The 17,400-nt window shown below is 44.1% G+C and overlaps 1 protein-coding gene across 1 annotated transcript in view; it reads left to right on the top strand.

The window, feature by feature from the left end:
* Positions 1 to 17,400, top strand: part of DNER (delta/notch like EGF repeat containing) — a 313,530-nt gene that overhangs the window by 287,777 nt on the left and 8,353 nt on the right. The window contains exon 11 of the mRNA XM_046017974.1: positions 9,529 to 9,660. Within this exon, the coding sequence (XP_045873930.1) occupies positions 9,529 to 9,660 (132 nt within the window). The remainder of the gene's footprint in view (positions 1 to 9,528; positions 9,661 to 17,400) is intronic.

Below are 17,400 nucleotides of genomic sequence, written 5' to 3'. Positions count from 1 at the left end.
AAGCTGTTAAAAAAACAACAAAAACAAAAAATCCCCAAATACCAAAAACCACCTTAGAAATCTCCGTGCATACATTATTGCAAAATATGAATACCATTGCAAAATGCAACTAGGCATTGCTTGGACAAAGATCTATTTTAAAACAATTGGCTGTGTTATCATTAAATGAGGTTCTTCTGAATGCAGCGTTTGGCACGGAAGGCTTGCTAACATTGCCATTGCTGTACGTTTCCAGAGCCATGGCTGGGAAACATGAGAAATGAGCCATTACACCAACAGCTGAGAAAGTTCAAGTGTTCATGGACAAAGGGGAAAGGAAGGATCGAATGTGTCTTTTCTAGAAATTGCGTTCGGTGACCGTATTTATTTTTACTGAAAGATGCAACAGTGGCGGGATTTTGAACAATGAGGGGAGGTGGTGGTGATGGGCAGTGAGGGAGACAGACTTCAACTATGGTGTTGATTGTTTGTGAAGTACAAATGCTCGAGGTGTGGAGAATAGGGAGAGAAAAGGTCCAAGAGCAAAGGAGATTGGGAGGACAGGGAACAGGGCTGGGTGCTGGAGAAACCTTGGTGGCTACTGAGCTCTGAGTGAGAGGAGTCATTTCTAGACTAGGGATCCTTCTAAATCACCCCCTACCCTATGGGCTTCAGGGAGGCCTTGAATCCCTGAAATTGGATTTCAGTGAAAGGTTGTATGTATGGGTATCTGTTGAGAGGAGGCTCACATTTTCCTCACAGTCTCAGAAGGAACTATGAACCCTTGGACTAGAGAAGGTTCCATCCTTTGCTTTCCCATCAGAACCGAAGAGTTCCGGAACGGAGAGTGTAGGACAAGTCTAGGTTTCCAGAGGTTGCTAAACCAGCAAAAACATCCGGGTCACTCTGGTTTGCAAGTTGGGAAAGGTTGCCATACGAAGTGCCCACAGAACAAGGTGGGGTCTTCAGCTGCAGGAAAGCCTGTGCTAGCACTCCCTGGAGAGCCGCTCAGGGCGCTCACTTCTCTCCAGCTGAGCAGCGGCGGCCTGGGGGATTGCATAGAGTACGGGCTCCTGGTCCGTTCCTGGGGACCCTCTTTTTGACCCTGGAGAAGATGCCAATGGTCAAGATGTGGGAGATGTGACTTCTGATCTTCCTTCTTATCTGTGTCACATCCTGTGTTTTCCTTTTGGGTTTTCCTGAGACTGAGAAGTGGGCTCGTTCCAGAAAATGATTTGCAGATGGTTTTGTTTTGCTGACTGGTTTATAAACACACACAGACATTTGTACTCATCAATGGATGCAAAAATAATATTGGGGAAGCATTCTGGGTCTTTTTTCCCCCAGACATTTTTATCTCACAACATAAAAAGCCTGGGGAGATTAGAAGATAGATGGCTATAGGAAGAAACCCGACAGCTTGGAGGTAGCAATTAATATCTTGATACATATATCCAGAGATCTTCCTGAAGGTCCGTGTGTATGGCATAGAGCATTTAGTGTATATGCATATATATTTGAATAAAAGAGAATCATATTTATCCTACTATATTGTAACCTACTTCTCACGTATAAATACATGTATATCATAAATGTGTTTCCACCTGAAGAAATAGCCTTCTGTTTTATCATTTTTACTGACTGCCCTATAGCTCATTGTATAAAATGTCGGTTTTTTTCTAACACATCGCCCACATTTAGCTTTTTGGGGAGTTGAGAAATTTGCCCTATTATAAACAACATTGCTATGAGTATTCTCAGATGTACATCTTTGTGGACTTGTCTGATTATTTCTTTGAGCGAATTTCCTGGAGTCCCAGGGTCCAGGAAAACATGTACATATTTCCATACTGCTCTTGAGAAAAAACACTGTACCAAATTCACTTCTACCAAGAGTATACAGGGACATCTATTCTCCTAACTTCATTCAGATACTGAGAATTGTCATTCTGGTGGCCAAAAATGCCTTTTAAGCGTTTTCATTTCTAGGTCTCTGATTCGTAATAATATTGAATACTTTCAAAATATATGCATGGTCATTTGTGTCTCTTTTATAAACTCCCTATTCGTATCCTTTCTTTGCTTTTCTACCATTTATGTTAACCAACCCTTCCTACCTTCCTTTCTTTCTTTTACTTTAAATTTTTAATTCCAGTTAGCTAATACTTACGTTAGTCTTTATTCTTGACTTGAAAAGTCCTTTTTAAGAAGCATATGACATTTTATATTCCATAGGTTACAGATATTTTTCTCTTGTCATTTGCTTTTTAAATGTATAAGGTGTTTTGTTTTCCTATATTATATTTTATTTTTGTATAATTAAATCTTGATATTTTCTTTTGCTTTCTTTTCTTGTAGTTGCATGCTAGAAAGACCCTACACATCAAGATTTTATAAACACTCTCCTATATTATCCTAATAACATACGAGTTAATTTTTGTGCATACAAATCTTTAATCCATTTGAAATTTATCTTGGTATCTTATGGGAGATAAAATGGAATCTTTTCTCCAGAATATTTACCAAATCTCCAATTTCTTAGTCTACATTCTCTCTTAGATAGCCCTCAAAGATATGTTGAGCTATAGATTTTCTTCTCCCTTCCATTTTTTAAAAGATTTATTCATTTGTTTGAGAGAGCAAGAGAGAGGGTGAGGAGGGACAGAGGGAGAGGGAAAAAATCTCAAGCAGACTCCCTCATGAGCCCAGAGCCCTACTTGGGGCTTGATCCCAGGACCCTGAGATCATGGCCTAAGCTGGAACTAAGAGTGGGACGCTCAACTAACTAAGCCACCCAGGTGTCCCCCCACTCCCTTCCTTCTTGCATGTTTGCTAGCTCAATAAATGGTATTACCAGCATCTTGGGTTTTTCAGGACAGAAACCAGGAGCTCATTTTGTCTTTTTGTCCTCTTCTTTCTTACCTGCATCCAACTACCAAAGAATCCTAGAACCTCTTAGATCTTCTCACTTCCTGGAACCAATACCGGGCTGCCTTCCTCTTTTGCCCACATTAGTGCAGTCCCTCTAACCAGTCTCCCCACACCCCTTTGTCTTCACCCCTAATGCATTCCCCACACTGTGGAGACCTTATGAACTGATCTCTAATCCTGTTGCTTCCTACTTAAATATTGCTTATTGGCATTCATTGTTTTTAAGTAAAAGAGCAAAGCCCTTAGCGTGGTTGTCCAGATCCTAGCGGTCTGGCCCCCTCCAGCATTTCCAGCCTTGCCCTGTCTTGTTCCTGAACATCCTGAGTCAGGATCTTCTCAGTAGTGTCCTTCCCTCCAGGACAAGGACAAGTGTCCTTGCCTCCTGGTCCCCTCTGCTCCCCCTCACTGCCCCTAGGCATCTCTCCGTGGTACTCACCCTGATCAGAGGGAGTGGTTGGACTCCTCCATGAAGCACATTCCGACTTCACTCTAAACTCGTCTTTGAAAACAACAGATGTCTATTTCCCTTCAGCCCTGGTGACTGTTCTGGCTGCAGAGGACCACAGAACAGTTCCCAAAGTTGTTTGGAGAGCTGTGCTGCTAATATCCTTTACAGAACACGGGTCCCATGAGATGCTTCCTGGAAAAAGCATCTGTGGCTGAATAAATTTGGGACATGGTACCATGTGGATATTCATAAAGGATGTCTGGGAACTACAGGCTCTGAGAGGTCGCACAGTAAGGAATTTTATTTGCCTTTGTTTATTTTCCAAATATTTTTGATCATAGAACCTTTCTTCCCCCTTAAGAAGAACCTAGAGTATTCTGAGAATTACCATGCATGGAAGAATCTGGTGATAAAATATCCCCTTCCACCGCGTAAGGAGTGATGCTGCCTGTCCTCTTTGAATAGCTACCTTGGCACCAAATACTTTTATTTTACCTGAGAGTTAGCAAAACTTACTCTTGTTCCACTATTAAGTACTCAAAAGCCCCCTAATTGACTAAGTGGAGTGAATTAGACCAATCATTGTTACATAATTAGACACTCAATCCAACGGCACATTTCCCTTATAAGATTGGCTTTTTCAGCTTAGGTTTATTTTGCTCTTCTTCTAGGGTGTTTAGGGGAGACTTTAGGTTATTGATTTGAGGCTCTTCCTTATTTCTCGTGTGTATAATTTGGGGCCATAAATTCACCCTTCAACACTTCTTTGGCTGTGGGGGCACCTGGGTGGCTATTGATTTTCACTCAAGTGATGATCTCAGGGTCCTGGGATTGAGCCCCATCTCAGGTTCTGCACTCATCATGGAACCCGCTTGGGATTGTCTCTCACTCTCTCTTTCTCTTAAGTAAATAAATAAAATCTTAAAGAAAAATATTATTTGGCTCTGTCCCACAGATTTTATGTCATATTTTCATTTTCATTCAATTTTGTTTAGGTTCCTTTAGATCTTCTCTTTGATCTATGGGAGTATTTGTAAGTGTGTTATGTAGCTGGGCCTTGTTTTTGTTTTTATTTTTTCCATGGACTTTTGGGCACTTCTGAGTTGCTGGCTTCTCCAACACCTGGTCTGGAACATAAGCCAGAAGACTCAGGAGCTCACCGCCATGTTGTTCCGTGGGTCCCGAGTTTCCCTGCCAGTCTGTCTCTTCCTGATCTCTCAGATCTTCTCATGTTTGTTTTCTTTTCTTTTCTTTTTTAAGATTTTATTTATTTATTTGACAGAGAGATAGAGAGCATAAGTAGGCAGAGCGTCAGGGAGAGGGAGAAGCAGGTTCCCTCCTGAGCAGTGAGTCCGATGGTGGGGCTCTATCCCAGGACTCTGGGATCATGACCTGAGCCGAAGGCAGAGGCTTTAACCCACTGAGCCACCCAGGCGCCCCTCATGTTTGTTTTCTATATAAGGTCGAGAGTTTTTGCTTGTTGGAAGAGTAGGAAAAATATTTCTGTCTCACCGTTTTGGAAGCAGAAATCTCATTCTGGCTGCTTTTAGGATTTTTCCTTGATTACTGACTTTTAACAAATTAATCACGATGTTCCTTGGTGTGATTTTGTTGGTGTTTATCCTGCTTGGGATTTGGTATAATTCTTGGATCTGTGGTTTTATAGTTTCATCAGATTTGGAAAATTTTTAGCCATTATTCCACCAAATATTATTTTATGCCCTAATCCCCTTTTCTGGGACTCTAATTACATCTGTTAGACTACTTAAAATTGTACAACAGGTCACTGAGTTTCTACTGAGTGTAAAATAATTTTTTTCCCTGAGACTCAGTGTATTTAGCTCCTATTACTGTTATCAAGTTTACTAATTTATTCTGCAGAATCTAGTCTGCTGTGAAAGTCATCCAGGATTGTCTTTAATACTTTGATACTGTATTTTTCATATCTCGATGTTGCATTTGGTTCTTTTCTATGTCTTTCATTTCTATCCTCATTTTGTCCATGGTTTCCTTCACATTTTGAGCAAATTCCTTGTTTACTCAACATCATCCATGATTTCTGAACTTGTGTCTTTGGACTGATACTTCTTTCAGTTATGGATTACATATTCCTCTTTCTTTACCCAGCTAACGGGCCTTGTGTGGATGGGTGGTCATTGGGAGTTATTGAGTGTTTGGGTTTTTTGTGTTTCTTTTTTTAAGTGCTGGCCTTCCCACTTTTGCCCCCCCCCGGCAGGTATGTAAGTTACTTGCTGGCCTAAGTGATCCTTTCGAAGTTTGTTTTTCTATTTTGGGGAATGGGTTTGTGGTCGCCTTTCCTCTAGGATAGAGATGCCCTAAGGCTGAGGTGCTGCTTTTCCCCACTGAAGCGCTGGGTGACCAATGAAATATCTGTTTTCTGACTTGGGAGACTTTGAACACAGGCCTCTAAGAGCTTGGGGAACTGCTCATGCTTCATGGTGTTTGCCAAGGCTGTGGAGTTCCAGTGTTCTCACATGCAGGATTCAGCAACAAACTCAAGGGGGTGCAGGACATTTCTGATGCTCTTTTTCTGACTGGCTCTATCTTCTTTGGGAGCCTGTCTCACACGTTGCAGCTACCTCGTCTCCCACAATGTCCACTTGTCCTTGGTTCAGGGAAACACTGTGTTCTCAGTCGGCTGCAGGCAGGAAGCCAGGATGATCACGGTACTCATCTGTTCTGTTTTCCTTCTCTTGGGTGCACTGCCTGTTGCCTAATGTCTTAAAAGTGTTTTTCTTTAAATATATATTTCATCTGCTTTACTGTGGTAGGTCAAGAGAGTTTTCTGTCACTCCATCACAGTGGAAGAAGTTCCAGATAATTTTTAACATTCATTTCATCTGGAATAAAGTATCTGGAAGCAGAAAGGAGATATAGTTAATGTACCCATTCCTGCACCTGGCACACAGTAGCTCTATATTTAATTCTCGGTATTCTGATTATGATGATTTTCATTGATATCATTCAGTGTGGGCTGTATTAATCAAAGGGTTTACTCACAGCCGTGACTTTTTAATTTTTTTTCACCTTAATGGATCTGAGTAAAGCATACAGAATTAAAGAGCACATTTATAAATTTGCATAAACACTATCAAATTTTGATGCCTACTCTACACACTGCTTCTTAGAAAGCAGTAGATTGAAAAGCAATTGTAAAAGATTTAAAGCTCAGACTCCGATTTCCAGCCTTAGTCAAGTAGAAATTTCATTATGTATTCTCTTTACAAATGTTACTCAAGCACAACAGTGATTTAAAAGTAATTGATTTTTTTCCCTGACTCGAATTAAAAAGAAAGTAAGCGAGTCAACAAAAAAGTCATCTGGCTCAAGCCAGCAAAAGCATAAAGATTTATTAAGTCAACTCTGAGTAAGGCAAGGTGATATAATACACCAAGAACTCTTCTAAAATAAGCCAGAATGCATATTGATTGAGTGGAATGGTAGGGTGCACAGAAAAACGTAATACTCATACTATGGGGAACTTTAAATGAATTTACATACAAATGAATATACATACAACAGAGTCACTCTCCATGGTTTATAATAAATCTTCAAATACCTTGCGTAAGACTGATGTCAGAAAGCATGATCTCTGTAAGGCAGAGAGGAGCGGTCATGTTTGGGAGTCTTTTGGTTGAAAATTTGCCTCGAGAATCACCCCGTCCATATCCCTATGCCGTGCACCATGCATTTCCCCAGGGGTTGGCCAGAGCACCTGTGCTGTGGAAGTAGCTGCTGGCTGTTTGCATCCCAGACTGGCATGGAGTTTATATCATTAGCTGGTGTCATTTAATCCATCCCCAGTGTGGCCCTAAGAGCACAGTGATGAAGAAATCCAGACAGGGATAGGCTTGGGACTCTCTTTGGTACCCCAGACCTTTGGATCCCAGGTTTTAGATATTTCATCCATACCTACGAGTTTATTCCATTTTCCCCATCGTTCTCTATCTCTGTCAAATCCTTCCAATCTGGGGGTTGGGAGGCACCTAGGAGGAGACAAACCTACAGACCGCGGACTTCTCCCAACTACATTAGCGCACCTTGGAGATCCAAGAACCAGTACATGCATTAGGGTTAGTCTGGACCCTGAGTTGGGCATTTACCTCGCTGGTCCAAAAAGCTCTGGACCAGAGCAGGAACAGATGGGCTGGACTAGCTCTAGGACTGCCCTGAATTTAGGGGATCAGAAGGGTTTGACGCTGACATTGGACTTGTGGAGCAGAGGGGTGCTTTTGAGTTTTGCCAGGAGGTAGAGTCATCGAGAAGTCAGGCTGTTTCTGCCGCTGCAGCTGCAAAGGTAACGAGGTATCTTCTAGAAGAAAGTGAAGTTTTCAGGTGCCCAGCTCAAGACAGCCATTGCCTAATAAATACCTCAATTAAGCTTGTCTTCCCAAATGGTTGGAAAATAGTACTGGTGTATATATATTTGTCAAGGCCTTTGATTTAGTCCTTTTCATGTTTCTCAGCACGTTCTTGTTTATATGTCTCCTCAACCAGTCTGCCACGGAATGCCGGCTGTAATTGGTTAGTCTGTGCCCTTTCACGCTCAACGTGATCGCCCCATTAATAGCAAGACAACCTTTGGAATAGGTTAGTGAGAGGCAATCAATTTCATGTCTTTCCCATTGATGTAAATGACTATATTTATTGTGGGAAACACTCACTTAGACACTACTGAATTACAATCAACCTAGGAGGTCCTTGAAGTAGTAAATGTTTTATTCGACAGATTTCACTTAGTTAAAAATAAAATAGTCAGATGCCAGGTAAGAAACAAGCGTGAAATGAAACAGACACGAAATATATCAGCGTGAGATTCCTGCTCTAAAATGGGGTGGGAGTGACATATGGTGGTTTTATAAATGTGAGGTACACCACGAGCAGAGAGGAAAGTACTTTAATACTAATTAAGTAAGCCTAGAAGTGACTCTCCACATGTACATGGAAACATTGCCTTTGAAAACCAACAAAATACTTAATTTTGCTCATTGGCTTTAGTCAAAGATTGTAGCAGTGCTGGGGGTGGGGTTTGGTTTGTTCTGTTTTTTGAGTACCACTTTTTACATGTCTCTAAGCAAACAGAGATATATTTTTAGTTTCTTTCTCTCGTTTTTCAAATGAGAGATTGCCTCAATTTGAAGTGTCCTGGTCCATTCATTTGATGAGACGCCTTGCGGTTCGAGACACATACCCATCTTGTATAGACTCGTAGTATGGCTTAAACTCGGTAAAGTGGCTTTGTTTGTATAACTTCTGAGAACAAGCTGTTTCCTGTAAGTTGGTGTTTCAACCACCATGACATCAGCCTATGGTCTGGTTTGTTAGTTTAAACCAGTCTCTTGGATGGGGGCAGTGGTGCCCCAGAATGTTGGGTCTAGACGGGGTCAAGAGCTCCATTTTTTCATCATGGGGGAAGGACAGGCTGGAGTGAACATGAGCTTCCCTGGGGCCATCATTTCCCAGGGGAGGCTGAAGCAGGGCTGGGCTAACCCTAGATCTCAGAACTGTCTTTTCTTTGCAGGGTGGGGAGGTGAAGGGGTGGTGGGGGGTGAGGGGGCTCTGACACTTTTCCTGTGCATTTCCATCTTTCCCAGAAACATAGCCAGGCATTTGGAAAATGAAGTAAATGTTCATAATTGATTCTGTCTAGGCATACAGCTGTGCCCTAGAACTATCCAGAAAATAGTCAAATATCCAGGCTCACACACTCAAACACTTGGCCACAAAAAAATATCGCAAATTGTGAGTCTTTGGCTTTCTGGAGTTTCAGAAAAATAAATAAGAAGGTTTAGCAGATGAAATTCAAAATAAAATAGAGTTAAAAAAAATCAGGAACCCCAGTTCGCTTTTCCCATCAACCTCAAAAAGTTTATTCAGACATAAGAATCAGCCTCAGTTAACTATTTGACTTGACTAAAGGAGATTCTTTTGATGAGTGCCATTTTTTTTTTCTTTTTTAGTTTGCTTAGGCAAAAGGTCCCTTGTCTGGTGTTTTGGGGAGAGTTCCACACTCTAGGTACAAAGCCAACTGGGCTCCGTTGCTAGAGACCATCACCCTGGCTTCAGATCGCCGCTTGGCCAGAGCAGTGATGGGTGACAGTGTCGCTGGGGCAGGCAGCTGTCATCACCACGTTTCTTTATCTCTGTAGGTGACGAGTGTGACATCGACATAAATGAATGTGACAGTAACCCCTGCCATCACGCCGGCACCTGCCTGGACCAGCCCAGTGGTTACACCTGTCACTGCCCCCACGGCTGGGTGGGTGCAAACTGCGAGATCCGTAAGTATTTTTGCTGGTATTTAACCTCGCATATTCATTCAACGAGAAGAGGATGCTGAGCATGCCCAGGTGGCCCCTGTCAGTGACAGGGGCGGTGAGGCCAGAGAGCTAACCTAAGTCACCCGAGCCCCCGCGAGTCCCAGAGGAGTACCTTTGCTTGTTGCTCTGTGCCCTTCCCCCTCCTTCCTGAGTCTGAATCCAGCCTTTCTGCTGGGATGGGAATGTGCAGATGTCATCCAGAGTTCACGGCTCCTAAGACAGCCAAAAATGTGCCGAACAGAGGAGCATTAGAATCGTATCACAAGAAAGAGTCTTTGTGTTAAAAACATGCAAAAACACACAGAATAGAAACTCACTTTGCATTTATGTCTTCAAGCGTCTTCAAACGTGTTAGGTTCCATCCGTTGCCTGGAGAACAGTCCAGCGAGGATGAGGGTAAAAGGAAATAGGAAAAATGTTTCAAGCTGCGGAGAGTGAAGGGTTCTCTCTTAAAGATAAGCCCACAGAAGTTTAAAAATGTCATAATCAAGATTTCCTGTATTACATGAATGGATCTGCTATAGGATGGAGGGGAAAATGAGAAGCTCTGTGGAGTTTGGTTTTCCAGCTATTTGGGAAACTGTGAAAAATTCAACCCCGAATGGGATTTTCTTCTCACTGAAATTCATCAGGGCTGTGAATCTTCCATAAGGTCCCCCTCCTGGCCTCTCTCAGCACCCCCGCCCTTTTCTTCTGGTAGAGATAGCTCTCTGCTCTGCGAGTTTGGGAGGAGGCAAAAACATATGCATAACCCCGTCTGTCTGTCCATCTGTCTCCTTCTGGAGCTGGCCTGCTGTGGCCTCTCCTCCTCTGTTCTGTGTTTCAAGAACGACCTCCCATGGGTGGTCCGGCAGCACCTACTTGGGCCTGTTTCCTTCCCAGTATGGGCTTGAGGTAGGGGCCACATTCTCCAAAACCAGTTTGACCAGTAACACTCTCTGGGCTCCTCCCTGCTTACTCTTTGTTTCAGAGCTTCAGAGGGGAAGAAAGTCGTTGTTTTCTGCTCTCCCCATCATTGACTTTCCTAAACACCCCTGGAAAGAGTGGTCGTAGGACCAACTGGCCTTGCTGAAGATGGGCGGGAAGTCCTGTCTTGTTGAAGAAAGACACAGAAAGGGATTCCATGGTCCGAAGGCTGATGGCTACAAGCTGGTGTAGGATGTTAAGTCCAGTCGGGTGGAATCTGTTGTTGGAAAGCATCCCAGACTTGGGTCAGCAGGACTGTGGTTCTTTCCCCGGCAGGACACTCATTGTGTGGCTGCACTGAATTATGCCATGCCTCAGTTTGTTTACCCATAAAATGGGACCAGTTTTCATTCTGAAATTTGGCAATGTTGTTGGAAATGATAAAGTTTGTGCCTTGGGGCGGATTAATACCTATTTATAACTTTTAAATCTAGTTATGAAAATAAATGGATAGGGAAGTATGGATAAAAAGTCAGGAACACACAAGAGGCCCTTAAAAAGTTTTTAAGCAATGCAACATAATTATAAAAAATTGAAATTTTATTTCTCCAATGATGTTGATGTAGGCAAAAGATATACAAAGATGGAATAATTGAAAGGGTAAAAGTTGGCTTCAAATTCTAGCTCCATCATGTGACCCGGACAAAGAAAATGTACCTCTTGGGGCCTTGTCGTTCTCACTTATAAGGTGGTGATGGGAAAATGCTGTGAGGTGAATATGTGCAGACTTCTGCTATGCAGTAGGCACTAAATAAATGCAATTTGCTGTGGCTCATATACCACGAGCTCCACCTTGGAAGGACCAACCTTTGACAGCTGTCTTTTTAGATGATGCATGCCCAGGGCGTGGGCCACACTGAATGGCCAGGTGCGAGGGGGCCCATCACCCACTTGGTCCACACTAAGGCTCTCTGTTTACTCAGAATGACACTTTCCATTTGACGATCTCCATGGCACCTCTCCGTTAGGCCAAAGGTGCTAAAATCAACGTCATCACAGATTAAGCTCTGCGAGGTCTGGGTGTTGGATGCTTCTGCCCTTGACCCGAGTGTAAGACTGGAGAATGTGCAGCTGAGGTCTGCCATGACACGTAATGACATGTAACTACACCTGGTGGCCAGCATCTAGAGAACTGGATCGGAATCAAATGGGATGGACCCAAGGACCAGGAGAGGAGAGTGCCTTGGTGGTACAAGGTCAGGTGGGTAGATCCCAGTGGGAAGGCTGCGATGTGCACAGAGAAGAGGGAGAACTGTAACCCACGTAGCTACATAGCACAGATGCCTCCAGAGTTGTCAAAACGGTGGTAAAGTAGCCTCCCATTAGTCTGACCTCTTCCTCCAGAGGCCACATTGTCTGCCTCCCTCTCTTGCTTAGTCTGTTTCAGCCAAAACGTTGTCCTGTTTTCTCTTCCGTGGACAGGTCAAGTTTGTTCCTGCCTTCAGGGCTTTTGCCTGTGCACTGCCCTGTGTCTGGAGTTTTTAGATTTTAGCACAGCTATCTCCTCTGCACATTGACTAACCCAATAGTGAATGTTTCCTAGAAATTTGTCCTTTTAGAGGCAAACTGTTCCCGATCGGTAATAAGGAGCAAAAATCTAGCCGACCTTAAAGATTTACCAAAGCCACCCAGAAAATTGACCCAGAACTATCTAAAAGGATCATTTAAATAGCTCTAGTGTTTTATCATTACTCTGAAATAAATGCAAACCCCAAGTCCTGGAAAGTAACAAAACAGCCTGGGAAAATTTTCGTGATCTGCCATCCATTCTTACCAACTTGGGACTGACAACGATTTTGTTTTTGGGTTTTAATAAAAAGTTTACCTTCCTAGAGTCAAGATCTAACACTTACAATTGCTGTAACTGTTTCTGTAGTACTGTTTTGTATCGTCTGTGTAGGAGCTGTGAGGTTTACCCAGTTAGAGTTGTAGTCAGTCTTGCTGACCAAGAACAGCTGGACAGTAAAGGACAATGAAGAGTTGAATCTATGGTTAACCTATTAAATTAATGGTTTTTTTGCAGTTGACAAGTAGGGGAACAGGCCATCCTGGATTTGTAATTCAACCAATAATCAAGGGCCTCCTACTATCAATTATTGAACACTAGGCCCAGGAGGTAAAGATTAATGTAGCAAAATAAATAAATAAAGATTAATGAAGCAACCCCTGGCTTTAGGAGCTCATAATCCACAGGGCGGGGGCAGGTGGGGGGTCATGATATGGGGTGGGGTTGCTGTAGGTTTCCTGCAGGCTGCTCTAGGAACCCAGGGAAGGAGCCCAGAAGGAGTCTACATGGACATCTTGGGACTCTCCTCCCCAAAATGCATGGAATTTTGTAATGGTTGAAGAAACCCATGAAATGATTATGTTACACAGACAGTCCTTATCACACAGATTGGTTGGGTTCTTTGGTTCTCATTTTCGTATAAACTAGGATACTTTAAAAATAAAATTAATTAATCTTCCACCTCCTCCAGACCTCCTCTTTGCTCCCCAAAGGTAACAATCATTAGCCATTTATTGGGTCTATTTCCATATGGATTCAGTCAATTTTGTGAGTCCTCATTTCCTTCCACACAAAGGGGACCATTTTATACGTACTGTTCAGCATCTTGTTTTTTCTGCTGAATAATATATAGAATGTGTATCCGTGTTGACTTAGGCAGGGGTTACTCCCTCACTGGTGTAACCCCATGTGGCCCCAGTCTGGCCTCCAACCCTTTCTTTATATGCAGCCAGGGGCATCTCTTATTTTCTTTTAGTTTTCTAAAAATACATAGCCTCTTTCCTTTTTAAAAATGTTTCAGTTCTTTTTATTGTGGCAAAATACACATAACATAAAAATAACCATCTTGATCAGTTTAAGTGTATAGTTCCGTGGTACTGAGTACATTCAACCTGTGTGCAACCCTCCCCATCATCCATCTCCGTAACTCTTTTCATCTTGAAAAGCCGAAACTCTGACCCCATTAAATGATAACTCCCCGTGACCCCTTCCTGCAGCCCCTGGCAATCACCATTCTAGTGTCTTTGCTTCTTTCTTGCTGTTTTTTCATCTCTCCTTTGCCTCATGCCCCAGCCTCTGGCAACCACCATTGTACTCTCCGTTACTATGAATTCAGGTTTCTTTTTTCATTAGATTCCACATATAAGTGAGCTCATGCGGTATTTGTCCTTCTGTATCTGAACTGTTTCCCTTCGCATCATGTCCTCGGTTTCCTCCACGGGGTTGCAAGTGGAGGGGTGTCTTTTCCAAGCACAAATCTGAATACTGAGACCCTCCTTCCCACCACTGCTTCCATCCCTGCCAGTGCCAAGCTTGTCTTGAAGACTCAAGACTGAAGGCCACACTGGGGCCTGTGGGACCTGCAAGAGAGAGCCCTTCCTTGCTCTCATAGCCTCTGGCTTGTTCCCACCAGTGGCCGCTCTGTTTCCCTTCTAGTCTCTTGTGCTGTTCCCCACCTCTTCCCAAGTCTTGGCCTGGGACCCTGTTCCCTCTGCTCTCCCCTGTCCCTCGTTAATACCTGCATACCCGTAGAGCCCAGCTTCCTACAGACCCTCACCCCTGGAGCTCTCCTGACTCCCTGGTGAGATGGTGTTTCCCCTTGTCCTTGCCAGTAGCACTGCAGAGGTGGTCCTTCATTGGCTTGGCACAGTTGTACATCTCCCGCTACTTTGTGACCTTTTTCTTTTTTGTTCCCATACCCCTCAAAAGACTGGGGGCTTCAGAAGCCAACTGTCTACTTTCCCTCGCTCTATATCCTGGAACCCAGCACCATGCCTGCTACATAGTAGGTGCCAAATTAATGGTTGTTCAGCAAATGGATCCTAAAAAGGAGGTGAGCTCTTCTTTCCATTCCATTCCTATGCCTTCCTCTTCTGAAGATTAATGAGAGCTGTTAATATTTTCCAATCTCGTTGACTTGCCTTGCTTGTCCAGATAACTTTTAGGTAGAGAAAACATAAGGTCATTTGAAATTGCTCCTCTCAAGGAGTCTAGCAGCAGATAGTCTCAAAATCATCTGGCTGTCTGATGTCTACACCGCACACACTCTCTCTTTCTACGTAACACAGGTGAACACATCAACTAGACTGGCTACATTCATGTAGGTAAATTAAAAACTAGATACAGGCAGTATGTTTTAGAGTGAAATTTTCAAGTCTCATGACAGTCCTTTTGGTGGAGTAGAGGTGGGTCTGGTTTTATCCTCAGCCTGGCCCCGGAAGGCCTCTATCCCCTTGAGCAGCTGCTCCAAGCCCAGCTTCTCTACCTCACTCAGGGTGCTTTGTTTAGGGCCGATTGAAGTATCAATGCAAAAACACTTTGGAAAATACAAAACTCAGAAACGAATTTAGTTGAAAAGTAAATACAACTGGTCTGGCAGACCCATAAGCATGACATTTTTCCCAGAACAGTCTGTGTGCGCGTGTTCTGGGTCATGCATCTGCTGGAGCCGAGGGGATGATTCGGGCCAGCACACTCTGGTGCACCGTTCCTCCCTCAGCTGTGCTGGAGCTGGCCTCTAGTAAGGGATTCATGCAACCGAACTCCTGGAATGCAACAAAGCCCTAGGCTCACGAGGGTCTTAGGACTTCTGCCGGGACCAGGGGCGGCAGCCGCAGCTGCCTGGTGCAGGGACATTCTTGGCTTCCAGACCCAGGAATCAGATCCAGTCCAGTTCCAGCCTGGTTAGTATGTCCAGCAGCCACACTCACTTCTCTCAGAAAAGTGTTAGCTGACAGTAAGGTAGGGGAAGAAAAAAAAAAAAAGGAAGGAGCAAGGGCTGGGGAGGAGGGAAGCAGAGCTTTTTGGAGGAATTTTGAGAAAGTTCTCCCAGAAGTTCCAGCAGCCTGGAAGGCAGAGTTTGGGGAAGTAGAACAGATGATCAGAAATGCAAGCAGTGTGGGCAGCTCAGGCCTGGGACACCGTGCAGAGCGTGTAACCCGGTGTCATCGTCTTTAGTGGCCATGAGGTTGTGCGCTCGCTGCGGATACAGGGTTGACACGATGTGGGGCTATTTACATGAAGGCAGGCGTCAACTATGAGGGCCCATCGAGAACTCGTGTGGCGCTGCCACGGGGATCGGAGTGGAGCCCTCTACCCAGCCGGAGGAGAAACAGGGCTGGCTTGGCTGTGTTGATGCTAGATGGGTGTCAGAGCGTACTCTGAGCATTGGACTGCAGCCTACAACTGAATTTTTCAGAGAATGTTGAAATACAGGGAAACCAAGTGAGTCATGCTCCTCTTCCAGCCAGAAAAGTGAGCGTCTCTCTCCGTGTGCACCAGGTGTTGCCAAATGAAGGGGCTGTGATCGGTGATGGAGGCTTAGTTCGAGCTTCACAAATCACTGTCTCCCATCCATGGTGATCATTCCCTTGCCGTAGTTTATGCTGGTCCATATGCCCATCTGTGAGGCCATTGGGCTGGAGCAGTGAATGCTTGAATAGTCAGCCTCTCGGCTGCATGGGCTTCGTGAGCTCGGGCAGGCAGCCTCAGCTGGCAAACCAGATCTAGGGGTCTTTGTAAAAACTCAGGAGTCGAAAGATCTGGAGGCAAACACACTTCATTCATCTTGTTCTTAAACTTTCAGGGCCAGCCCTCTTCCCATTAGGCTTCTAGGAAAGGGCTCTGTACACGTGGCCTTTGCTCGGGGATCCGCCCGTGCTCTTCCGACTGTCACTTTTCAAGGTAAAGAAGAGCTGGTTCTCGGGTTCCGTGGCCATTGAGGATGTAGCTAAGAGGAGGACCTGAGTACCCTGAGATTGCAAAACTCTCACAGTGCATGGCTTGGTGAGAAGAGTCTGAGCATTTTGTGGAAAGACAGGCCTTTGCACACCCACCTCTGAATCCTGTTTCCAGGCACCTGGAGTCCTAATGTGCGAATGATGGCATGGGTCTGGTGCAGCTGTGAGTCACATAGAGACAGCCTCCTCTTCCCACATGCGTTTCACTTCTCTCTGGTCTTATCTAGCCCTTTTTATTGTCAAAACTTCCAGTCCTGTTCACATCATTCAGAACATTCCACGTGTGTGCAGGTCCACAAACAGGACATAACTGGGCACTCTTGACCTGTTCCAGGCAGGAGATTATGTCGCCTTCTTCCATTCATTTTCCTGCTCAGACAGACTGGTGCCTTTTTTTTTTTAAATTTTTTAAATTTTTTTTAGATTTTTATTTATTTATTGGACAGAGAGAGATCACAAGTAGGCAGAGAGGCAGGTAGAGAGAGAGAGGGGAGGAAGCAGGCTCCCTGCTGAGGACCGCCCAGCAGCAGATTTTCTTCCTATTCTTGACATGTTCTTTAACATGTGCTGCCAGCCAGCCGTGGGGTACCTGTTGCTATTTTCATTCTGTAAATGAAGAAACCAAGTCTCAGGGAGGTTAGGTAAATGTCACAGCAGGGACTGACAGCAAGGTTGGTGTGGTCCTAAGGCCCACACTTCTACTGTTGCGCTGGAAGATAATTCCATGGATGTTTTCTTCAGTAACTTATTGCCTATTTTAAAATATTTTTATAAAAGGACTATGTTATTCCTTTGAAAAAAGCTGGAAAAGACTGAGAAGTGGAACGAAGGAAATAACAATGGCTTATAATCCTGCCTCCCTGTGATCTCTGTTATTCACGTGTGGCTATGTGGGGCAAAAGCTAAGGATTTGGATCTGGACTTGAACTCACCCAGCTAGCGATGCCAATTTCCTGTAAAGTGGAGAGAGAGAAAATAATGCATCTTCGA

Source organism: Meles meles, chromosome 9 (genome assembly GCF_922984935.1).
Source record: "Meles meles chromosome 9, mMelMel3.1 paternal haplotype, whole genome shotgun sequence".
NCBI lineage: Eukaryota > Metazoa > Chordata > Mammalia > Carnivora > Mustelidae > Meles > Meles meles.
The sequence above is the reverse complement of the archived record's forward strand: the minus strand, read 5'-3'. Positions and strand labels throughout refer to the sequence as shown.